Here is an 11,580-nt window from a genome sequence, read left to right as displayed (position 1 = left end):
TGTCACATGATCTAGGCAGATCTTCCCAAGAGTTATTGTGAGGACTAAATAAGACAATGAACATCCTGGCTCACCATAGACATATACTTCCAAGGAGGGTCTTAGCTCAGGCCCCTAGAAGCAGAAGCTCACAGGAGGAGAGAAGCCAGGGAAGAGAAAGGGAGAAAGTTAAACAAAGATGCGGCCCCAGCCTGCCCCTCAGCGAGCTCTGGAGCACTCAGACCCGGCTGCACATTGAGGCGAGGCGACTAGTTATCCCTCACCTCCAGGACTGCCAGGGGCTGAGGTAGCAAAAAGGGGAAGCTTCCATGTGGCTGAGGGCAAGTCTCAAGAGAAGGAGGTAGCTGTGACTGTCAGCAGCCAACATCCCAGCAGCTTGGCCGGGGTCTGGACAGGGCACAGACAGCGTCGATTACAGGGAGTCTCAGCACAGTTAGGTGTTCAACCACACAACAACTCTATGGGCACTAGCCGACTCTCATTTCTCTCTTTCATGTGTTTAAAAGTAATAGTAAATTATATTGTGTATACGTACTTTTTAGATTGTGTATGTCTTTGAATACACTGTACACAATATTACTAGAGTACATATAAACATATCTATTACTGCAGAGGATTGAACATGTAAAAATGTAAACGTAATAAGTTCTGTATGGCATTCTTAAAGACTGCATGTGGTTTTTGCCTTACATGCTGATTTCAGCAGAACTGATGCCCCTCCCCCCATTAAATGTAACTCCACTGTAGGTGGTGGAGCCTCCTCCTCCCCTCTCTAATCTCCCTCTTCCACAGGGTCCCAGGGTTCTGGTCCTGATGGGGCACCAAAGGGGACCTCCTGGCTCCAGTGGCTTCCCATCTCACTTAAAATGCAATCCCACCTCTTGACTTGGCTTCTCAGCACCAGCGTGATCTGACCCTTGTCTTCCTGTCTGACCTTGACCCTCAGCTCACCACCCTCAAGCCTCAGGGCCTTTCATTCAGCTCTTCAAACCTACCAACTTTTCCCCACCTGAGCCTTTGCACACACTCCTTCTTTGCCCAGAACATCTTTCCCCTGTTCTTAGCAGAGTTGGTTCCTCCTCTCTATCAGAGTTCAACCTAATGTCACCTGTCGGGGAGCCTTCCCTGACCACTCTCTCTAAAGTAAGTTCAAATCACTCTGCTGCTTCCTTCCTAGCCCTTGACAATTTGTAATTTTCACTTGGTTCTCATCTCTCTTGTCACTGAAGTGTAAGCTCCATGGTGTCAGGGAGTGCCTGGCACATAGTGGGAACTCAGTAAGTATTTTCGTGAATGAATGAATGAGTCTGTTGCTATGCCCCAGCACTTCACCTCAAATCCATCCCATCCTTTCCATTGGCAAGAGAGAAAGTTCCCATAGAAGGAGCATCTCTTTCCTGCTCTGAACCCTTCTGTGGTCCCTTCCCACCCCCAGCGTCATGCTGACCATCGCTTACTGGAGCAGTCAAGTGTAGGATGTGAAGTGAAAAGACCCAGGATCAAACCCTGCCCTTGCCACTTGCTAGCGAGGCAACACTAGCCAAAATAATCTCTGAACTTCGATTCCTTTCTGTAAAACAGCTGAAACGTCTCTGCCATTTCTCCTTCTCAGGTTACAGTGAAAAGATGTAGAAAGCTCTGCACAGATGATTTTCAGTGTTATGAATTCTGACTTTTGAGGGCCTTCACCCTTTAGGATTCGATCTCTCCCTCTCCAGACACAAATGCCCATTTCTCTGGCCCTACCTGACTACCTGGTACTTCCTGAATTTCACCCTGTGCATCCACACCTTGGGGCTTTCACTTGAAAGCTGTGCTCTTGGTTGAGAAAGACCATTTCCCTGCTTTCTCCATCTGTCCACACCCTGACTATCCATGAAGTCTTGCTCCTCTCTGTCTTCCCTACCTCTGAGCTCATTTCATCTTTGATGCCTACTTTACACCTGGAATGTCAGGAGCCATTTTTAACAATAGCCACCATTTTAACAAATAACAGACATTTTATGTAAGCCTTTCTCTTCCTCCTCAGAAAAGCCCGCGCGTGCCAAGCCAACACCTCCTCTTCTCATACCACGCCACTATCACCCCACTGCTTTTCCGCCTATCATAAGCTGCCACACTCTGTGACAGCCCGCCCCTTCTTTCCCCCACCTCCTCTTCTCATACCACGCCACTATCACCCCACTGCTTTTCCGCCTATCATAAGCTGCCACACTCTGTGACAGCCCGCCCCTTCTTCACTATGTATATAAGCAATCGCCTGACAATAAAATTTTGAGGCTTGATCAGAATTTTGTCTTGCCTCCGTTCTGTGTGTCTCCTGTCCCTCCCCCTTTTCACCAGCTACAGGTAGTCCTCCTCGAGCCCACGTTCTTATCTGTCCCGCAGGCCGGGACACTGGAATGTCTCCCTTACTACACTCCGAGCCCCATCCCTAGGTCCCAACTGCTAATCCCAGCACCATGCTGCACTGTTTGATATGGAGCAGGCCCTGTGCTAGGCAATGGGACTTCAGATTGGAGGGAGACCCCATCTTTACCTTCAAAAGGGCCACCATCTATTGGGATCAGAGAGACCTAAAAGCACTTGGTAACTGATTTGCAGGCTAGATTTGCAGGAGAGTACAGTGGTTAGGTACACTTGCACTGAAGTCAGACACACCTGGTTTTGAATCTCACGATGCATGGAACAGAAATCTAGCTATAGTGGCTTAACTAAATAGGGAGGGTTTTTCTCAAATAGTTAAGGTAGGAATCCAGGACTGCTATGGAGGTCCGATGGTGCATGGAGGGGCCCAGGCTTCAACTAGATTTCATTCTGCCATCCTTAGCATGAGCCATCATTTTTCTTCCCTGTACCAGTTTTCTCATTTGTAAAAATGGGAATAGCAGTACTTTCCTCATAGGGTTGTAAATATTTTTTTGTTTGTTTGGGGATTTTGTGTGTGTGTAGATGGCTGGTACGGGGATCTGAACTCTTGACCTTCGCGTGATTAGCACCATGCTCTTCCAAGTGGGCTAACTGGCCAGCCATTGGCTGTTGTAAATATTAAATGAGTTGATATAGGGCTGGTTGGTTAGCTCAGTTGATTAGAGCACAATGTTATAACATCAAGGTCAAGGGTTTGGATCCCTGAACTGACCAGCTGCCAAAAAAAAGGGGAAAAAAGAGTTGAAATACACACACACACACACACACACACACACACACACACACACACACACACAGAGCTTAGAACAGTGTCTGGTACACATTAAGTGCTCTACAAGTGTTAGCTGTTATTATTATTATTCTGTCCTCATGCTGAAAAATGGCTGCTGCCCCTCTAGGCATCACATTCTCATCACTGGGAGGAAGGGCAAGGCACAAAAAGTGAGCAGCAAACAGCTAGCCAGTTAACTCCATTGGCTAGAGCCCAGCCTTGTAACGCAGGGATCATGGGTTCAGATCCCCTTATCGGCCAGCCACAAGAAAGAAAAAAGTGAATGTTGGCTGGATCCACCTGTTTTATTCTATTTTTCTCAATTGAGGTGAAATTTACACAACATAAAATTAACCATTTTGAAGTGAATGATTGAGTGATATTTAATACATTCACCATGTTCTGCAACCACCAACTCTAGTTCTAAAACATTTTTACCATCCCAAAAGGAACGCTCCTACTCATTAAGCGGTTGCACTCCATTCTCCCCTCCCAACCCCCACCCCCTGACAACCACCAATCTGCATTCTGTCTCTGAATTTACCTATTCTGGATAATTGCATCTGCTTTCCAGGAATCCCCACACTGCCTCTTATGCTCACATGTCATTGGCCAGGAAGGTGTCTGATTTTTGGCTGCCTACGTTGTTACCGTAAACAAAATCAGCATCTATTATTCTACATTCTAATACTTAAAGCATCTATAACCATATTTTATTGATTCCAAGGCACACACGTTCTTTTTCACGTTTAAACTTTTCCAAAATAAGAATTTCTTTAATTGATAACACCTCCTATTTAATGAAATACAGTATGTGTCAGACTCTGTTGTAGGTGCCTAAATGAGCCAGGCAAAGTTCCCTGCCTTTGTGGAGCTGACATTCTAATGGTGAGAAGATAAACAATTAAACATAATAAAAAAGTAAATTACTGAGTGTGTTAGAAGATGATAAATGCTGGGAAAAAATAAAAAGCAGAGCAAAGTAAGGCCTATTTGGGGGATGGAACAGGGACAGGTTGCTATATTAATGTATTAGTTATCTATTGCTGTGTCACAGATTACCCCAGCACTTAGCAGCTTAAAACAACAAACATTTATTATTGCAGTTTCTGTGGGTCAGAATCCAGGAGTCGCTTATCTAGGTCATTCTGGCTCAGGGCTCTCATGAGGATGCAAATAAGATATTGGCTGGGGCTGCAGTCACCTGAAAGCTTGACTGACACTGGAGGATCTGCTTCTAAAATATCTCACACATATGGCTATTGGCAAAAGGCCTTAGCTCCTCACTGGCTGTTGGCAAGAAGCCTTGGTTTCTTGCCATGTGGGCTTCTCCATAGGGCTGTTGTGAGCGTCCTCATGACAAGTTAGCTCATTTCCCGCCCCCGCCCCCCAAAGCAAGTGATTCGAGATGGAGAGCAAGGAGGAACCCACAATATCTTCTACCACCCAATCTTGGAAGTGGCAGCATTGCTTCTGCTATGTCCTGTTTGTTAGAAGTGAGTCACTATGTCTATCCCAAATTCAAGGAGAGGAGAATTTAAGGGAGGAGTAGCAAAGAATTTGTGGATGTGTTTGGAAACTACTCCAATTAAATAGGGTGGTCAGGACAAGAAAAAGCTAACATTTGACCAAAGCCTTGAACGAGGTGAAGGTATTAGCTGAGCAGCCATGGGGGCGAGGAGGAGAGCATTCCAGATGGAGGAAACAGCTGGAGCTGTTGGGGCAGGTGCTTACCCGGCACGCTGGACAGGAAGCCAATGAGAATGGCCACTGGGAGGCAACTAGCAGGACCGCCACGCTCCTACGCTCCATCACTAGCTGCGTGACCTTGGGCAAGCCATTTCCCATTCTGAGTCCCAGTTTCCTCCTCTGTGAAATGGGAATGACAGTAGTAACTACTTATAGGCTTATTATGAGGATTAAATCAGATAATATCTGTTGTAGTGGATTGAATTATGTCCCCCCCAAACTCCCTGAAGCTTGAATTGTGTTCCCCAAGTTTTATGTGTTAGAAACTTAGCTCCCACTGTGACCGTTAAGAGGGTGAGAAACCCTATTATGGTAATTGAAAGGTGGAGCCTGGAAGAGATGATCGGATTGCAGGACTGTGCAGTAGTGAGTGGATTAAAAATGGTGGTCAGAGGTGTGGTTCTGGGGGATTTAAAAGAAGAGGAGAGTCTGTCTCTCTCTCCGCTCTCTCTGCTTCCACCATCTTGCAATATGAGACCTCTGAGTCACTGTCACCACCACCAGATGGACTTTGGACTTCCCAGCCTCAGAAACTGTAAGCAATAGATTTCATTTTCTTTATAAATCAACCAGTTCCATGTACTTTGTTATAAGAAACATAAATGGACTAATACACCTGTAAAGCATTCAGCCCATGTCTGGTACACTGTAAATACTCAGTATGGTTAGCTAATGCTATTCTTGTTACGATCAGGTGCAGGTGCAGTAGGCTCATTCTTGTTATCTGAGCACCAGCTACAACGGTGTAGATCATCAGCTGGGGGCTCTCAGAGGACATGGCCCTTGGGGGATGGTAGAAATGTCTCCCCTCCTCTACAACCTAGAGAAAAAGCAGCAGAGGGCTGAACTCTGCCTGCCAGTCAGCCTGGATCTCAGTATCAAAGAAGTCTACAGGTTTGAGCGCTAAGTCTGCCAAGCTGCTTAGGGGGCAGGGAGTATGAGGACCAGGGAGCCAGCTCAGGGGTTCTAGAACGAGGCCCTCCCGAGTACCTCCCAAGAGTCCTTCAGTCTCAGTCAATCCATAGACAGTATTCAATATTTGCTGAGTTCTATCTGAGCCTTGTGCCTCTTTGGGTGCTGGAAATAGAGCTGTCATCAAGAGTAAAACCAAGAGGGTATCAAGTTTCTATGCCAGCCAAGAAACTGGGGTCTTTTGGGGAGGTAGAAGCCACTTGGGGTGACTCCAGTGTGTCCTCAAGAAGGGGACTGGACACAGGGAAGGAGAAGAAAGGACTGCATTCCTACCTGGTGGCACAGATGGCCCCCCAGGCCCACCAGTTTCTTCCATTGGTCAGTGCCCACATGGGCCAATGACTACTGTGTTGGTCCTGTCAATTCACGCTCATAGAGATGTGGCTCAGGGTAAAAGCAGCTTGGACCAGTGGGGAGGACTCTACTGTGAGGGCTACAAATGTTCCTTCCAAATCTGACTCCATCACACAAATATACACACCTCGGCAAGTTCCAACCATTTTCTGGGCTTCAGTTTCCTTCTCTGTCAAAAGGATAATAACTTTTTCTGTGCCTAATTTATTCATTCAACAATACTTATTAAATCCCTACTATATGCCAAGCACTGTTCTGATACCTTCTGATGCCTTCGAAAGTCTGTGTGAGCAAGACATCCAAGGCCTCTGCTCTCAGGGAGCTGACATGCTGATGGGGAGACACTCTTTGAAATAATGCCAAGTGGTGGTAGGTGCTAAAAAGAAAAGCATAACAAGGTGAGGGGATAGAGGGTGGTCAGGGAAGGTCGCTCTGAGAAAGTGACATTTTTTTTTTCTTGGCAGCTGGCCGGTATGGGGATCCGAACCCCTTGACTTTGGTGTTACCAACACCATGCTCCAACCAACTGAGCTAACAGGCCAGCCCTGAGAAGATGACTTTTAGATGGAGATCAGAACAAAATGGAGTGAATCATGTGGCTGTCTGAGGGAAGAGCAAGAGCCCTGAGAAATGAATGTGCCTGGGGAGTCCACAGAACAGTGAGGAAGCAGTTCATGGAAAGGCTGGGAACAAAACAGTTTCCATCAGAGCAAGGCTTTCAGAGCGAAAGTTAGATTGTGTCACTCCTCTGCCAAAGTCCTTACAGGCCTGACGAGGTCTACCTCCCTCTGCCCCTCCTCTGCCCCCCTCTGCTCCAGCCACACTCTCAAGGCTGTCACCTGCACCTAACTCAGGGATCCTTAATCAGAATCACCTGCAGAGTTTATTAAAACAAAGATGGCTGAATCTGAAATTGATTCAGAAACTGACTCAGGTCTGGGGCAGGTCCCTAGAATATGTATTTCTTTTTTTTTTTTTTTTTTTTTTTTTTTGTCGTTTTCGTGACCGGCACTCAGCCAGTGAGTGCACCGGCCATTCCTATATGGGATCCGAACCCGCGGCGGGAGCGTCACTGCACTCCCAGCGCCGCACTCTCCTGAGTGCGCCACGGGCTCGGCCAGAATATGTATTTCTAAGGAGGTAATGCTGACACTTCAGTCCTTTCTGCTACAGTTAGAAGCACTGCTCAGTGTTCTCTCTGCTTGGACCACTCTGGCCCCAGACACCATGTGGCTAATGCCCTCTGCTCTTTCAAGTCTCTACTCAAACTTCACTGTCTCAGTGAGGCTTACCCTGACCATCCTGTGCAATTCTACAACCTGTCCCTCCTCCCCTGCACCCCCAATCTCCTCTCTACCTTATCTTTCCTTTTTTCCATTGTACCTGTCACTTTCTAACATGTGGATCATTATTTTACTTAGTTTTTTTTGTTGTTGTTGTCCCCAATGGCAGTTCGTAACCCCGACTCCATCACTTTCCCAGCACCCCCAAATCTGTTAACTCACTGAATTTATATGCAATAGTTTGTGACCATGATGTCTGTAGCTTTCATTAGATACTCAGAAAATTACATGACCTTGAAAGTTCAAAAACCACTAGTAGATCAATGCCTGACATAGAGTAGGTGCTCAATAAATATTTATTGGCTATATTAAAGACTTTTTAAAACATTATTAGCACACATTTTTTTAAAAGGAAATATGTCCAGTAACTCCCAAATGTTAGTGTTCATAGACAAACCATGTCAGAATAGCAGAATGATTTGTTTAAAATACAGATTCTGGGCCGGCCCCGTGGCTCACTTGGGAGAGTGAGGTGCTGACAGCGCCGAGGCCATGGGTTCGGATCCATAGGGGGATGGCTGGTGCGCTCACTGGCTGAGCATGGTGCGGACGACACCGAGCCAAAGATTGTGATCCCCTTGCCGGTCAAATAAATAAATAAAATAAAATAAAATACAGATTCTCATGATTCAAAAATACACTCAAAGTGTCTGAGTCAGGAGGTTAGGGTGGGGCTGGAGATTCTGTATTTTCAAAGCACCCCCGCCCCCTAGCAAACCCCACCCCTCCAGATAAGTCTGAGGTACAGCATGGTTCAGGAATTTCTGTGAAGCCTTGATTGAAGAGAGAGACTCAGTGAAATCAATTGCAGTGTGCAAGTTTGTGATCCCACCCACGGTCATTTGTGATCTTCCTACAAATTCTTGGGGAGACCAGGCAGGGTCACCATCTCCCTTTCACTGAGCAGAAAGCTCAGGTCCTGGGGATCAAGTGATATCCTTTGTCCAACACCCAACAGTCACACTTGGTTGGTGGTGGAGGTCACATGCCTGTGGGTGGCGGAGATAAGATTAGAACTTAGGACTCAACTCTTACTCTGAGGTTCTCCCCTCCACACCAACTAGATAAAGCCAAGTTCTGGAGTCTCAAGGCCACTTCTGGGGGAGGAGAGTGAGAAAACAGAGGGAAGGAGTGGCAAACGCACAGAGGGAAAGGTTCAGGGAGGCCGTCTCCTGGCCACTAGCCACCGGGCAAGATTCCAATTACTCTGAGGACTTGGAAAACATATGGTATTCACATCTAACTCTGGCTGCCTGTGACCCCCGGAAAGCCACTTCCTCTTTGTGTGCTTCATTCTCCTTATCTGCAAAATGGTGCTGATAATCCATGCCCTGCCCCAACAAGATGCTTGTAGACTGTAAAACACTCTAAAAATCCAGGTTATTATTATTGTTATCAAGGGAAGGTGTGATATCCCCCACTCAGAAGGTCCTTAGAACAGAGCTTAATCCAGATTTTCATTCATCTGAAGAACACCTGTGAGCATCTACTATGTGCCAGGTACTGTGCTGGGCACCGTACACACTCCCCTCTTTTAACCCTTACAACATCCCAGTGAGTCTGCTGCTGCTGTTGTCCTCATTTTACAGATGAAAAAGCTGAAACTCGGGTGAATGAATTGCGATTCATTCGATCATCTGCTCATTCACCCAGCTTTTACTAAAAGTCTGCTCTGGGCCAGGCTCTGGGCCAAGTGCTGAGGATAAGAAGATGAACAAGTCCTTCAGGAGACATGCCCATAAATTACTCTAATAACAACTCAGTACATGCTTCAACAGACAAGGTGCAGTGGCAGCTCGAGGAGGGGCAACTGGCTCCCCTGGGGGGTATGGAGAGGGACAGCCGGCCTCCCGCGGGGACCCTGCACCACTAAGGTGCCCGCACCTTGTGTAGATGTGACAGTCACAAGGCCTGGGTTCGAGTCTCGCTTGCGTCAAGGCTTTGCTGTGTATTTCCTGGAAACCTCTTCCGCCACTGAGCCTCCTTCTCCATCTGGAAAATTAAGAGGATGGGTGAGCCTGAGATCTTGCAGCTCTGGGGGACCTAAACCTCTGGCCCTCTCACCCCACCTTGTGGTCAGCTCAAGTTCGAACCCAGCCCATCCTCGAGTCTGAGCCCCTAAAAGCCAGACCCTACCCCTTGGAATATGCCAAACACCCCGCCCCAACAACAGAACTGGTAGCCCGGGGCGGGGCCTGAGGTCCAAAGGGCGGAGCCCCATTAGGAGGCGGAGCTAAAACTTGGATGACGTGCGCTCAGCCCGCCCAGAGCGTCTCATCCAGCCAATGAGCACGCGGGGGCGGGGCATCACCGCCTCTGGGTATAAGAAGTCGCCGAGGGTGGCGATGCGGCTCCGAGGTCTTGGATCCCGCTGTGGTCGGTGTCTGAGGCCTTAGCTGCCCGGCGCTGCGGCTGCAGGGTGCGCAGGAGCGCGGAATTCGGTGCGTCGTGGGCAAGACCACGGGTCGAGTTCGGTTTTTCTTTGCCCGGCTGAGCTGCAGGGACGGCACAGTGCCCAGGTCTCCCGCAGCAGAGAAGCAGCTGGCCCGGGCCCCGGGGGCGCCCGCGCTGACCGTCCGCCCGCCGCCCCCGCAGACAACCGGGCCGCCGCCATGGCCGACCACCTGATGCTCGCCGAGGGCTACCGCCTGGTGCAGAGGCCGCCGCCCGCCGCGCCCGCCCACGGCCCTCACGCGCTCCGGACTCTGCAGCCGTACGCGGGCCCCGGCCTGGACAGCGGGCTGCGGCCGCGGGGGACTCCGCTGGGACCGCCGCCACCCCCACCCGGGGCCCTGGCGTACGGGGCCTTCGGGCCGCCGTCCTCCTTCCAGCCCTTTCCGGCCGTGCCGCCGCCGGCAGCCGGCAGTGCGCACCTGCAGCCCGTGGCTACGCTGTACCCGGGCCGCGCGACCGCGCCCCCGGGCGCCCCGGGAGGCCCCTCAAGCCTGCAGCCGGCGTCTGGCGCCGCGGCCCCTCCGCTCCCCGCGCACGCCCTGGGCGGCATGGACGCCGAACTCATCGACGAGGAGGCGCTGACGTCGCTGGAGCTAGAGCTCGGGCTGCACCGCGTGCGCGAGCTGCCCGAGCTCTTCCTGGGCCAGAGCGAGTTCGACTGCTTCTCGGACTTGGGGTCCGCGCCGCCCGCCGGCTCCGTGAGCTGCTGAGCGCCGCCGGGCGCCCGCCGGACTCCACACCAGCTACTGGGCCCCGCGCGCACCCTCCGTGAGGGTGGAGGCCGCGGGTTGTGCGCGGAGCCCGGCCCCCGGCTGGGACGCTTGGCGTCCCTCCAGGCCCTGCCTCCTGCGGGATGACAGTTTGGCTTCACTTCCTGACCCCAGACTCAGCGGCAAAGTGAAGGGGACTGGACCAGCTTTCGGACCGCCCGTTGGATTCTGTGTCCTCTTTCTTTCCATGCCTCTCCCCGGTCCCAGCCCCCCGATTCTGAGCCATTGCAGGCCTCTGCCTGATTTCCCTCTCTCCTCGTGCAACTCTTACCAGGATTGGTCCCCAGAGCCGCCATCCACTGAGCCCCCACCCCCGCTGCCTGGGACCTGCGGTGGCTGGGCCTCCCCCCTCGAGGAGGGGAAGATTGTACAGCCCTAACGCCTGCAGAGTGGAGCAATGCCCCATCTGGCCTCCAAAACCAAAATAAAACTGGGTCACTTTACAGTCTTGCGTTTTCATTTCCTTATCACCCCAACCCTCGACTATATTTAGCTCCCAAAGTCCTGAGGCTGTTGAAGCCCCTGGGTGGGATGGGGCCACAGCCCCCAGCACTGCCTAGAGAGGAAACGACAGTTTCTTTTGAAAATATCTTGTGAATTGTGCAATTGTTATGTCGAAAACTGGAAAGCAGAGGCTGCCCCTGGGTGGTGGAGTAAACCACTGGACTTCCCAGCTCCTGGGGTGGGGGGAGCTGGGTGGTACCTGCGGATTCAGACAGCTCTGATTTGGGGTGTG

General features: G+C 50.3%; 1 protein-coding gene across 1 annotated transcript; it reads left to right on the top strand.

Moving 5' to 3' along the window:
• Nucleotides 1-9,984: 9,984 nt before the first annotated feature.
• CITED4 (Cbp/p300 interacting transactivator with Glu/Asp rich carboxy-terminal domain 4) lies at nucleotides 9,985-11,273 on the top strand. Its single transcript, XM_063106645.1, has one exon. It carries the CDS (start codon nucleotides 10,233-10,235, stop codon nucleotides 10,782-10,784), a length of 552 nt encoding a protein of 183 aa, XP_062962715.1. The 5' UTR covers nucleotides 9,985-10,232; the 3' UTR covers nucleotides 10,785-11,273.
• The last annotated feature ends 307 nt before the right edge of the window (nucleotides 11,274-11,580 follow it).

The sequence above is a fragment of the Cynocephalus volans genome, chromosome 8 (genome assembly GCF_027409185.1).
Source record: "Cynocephalus volans isolate mCynVol1 chromosome 8, mCynVol1.pri, whole genome shotgun sequence".
NCBI classification, from domain to species: Eukaryota; Metazoa; Chordata; class Mammalia; order Dermoptera; family Cynocephalidae; genus Cynocephalus; species Cynocephalus volans.
Note: the sequence above shows the minus strand (reverse complement) of the source record. Positions and strands in the feature narration are given on the sequence as shown.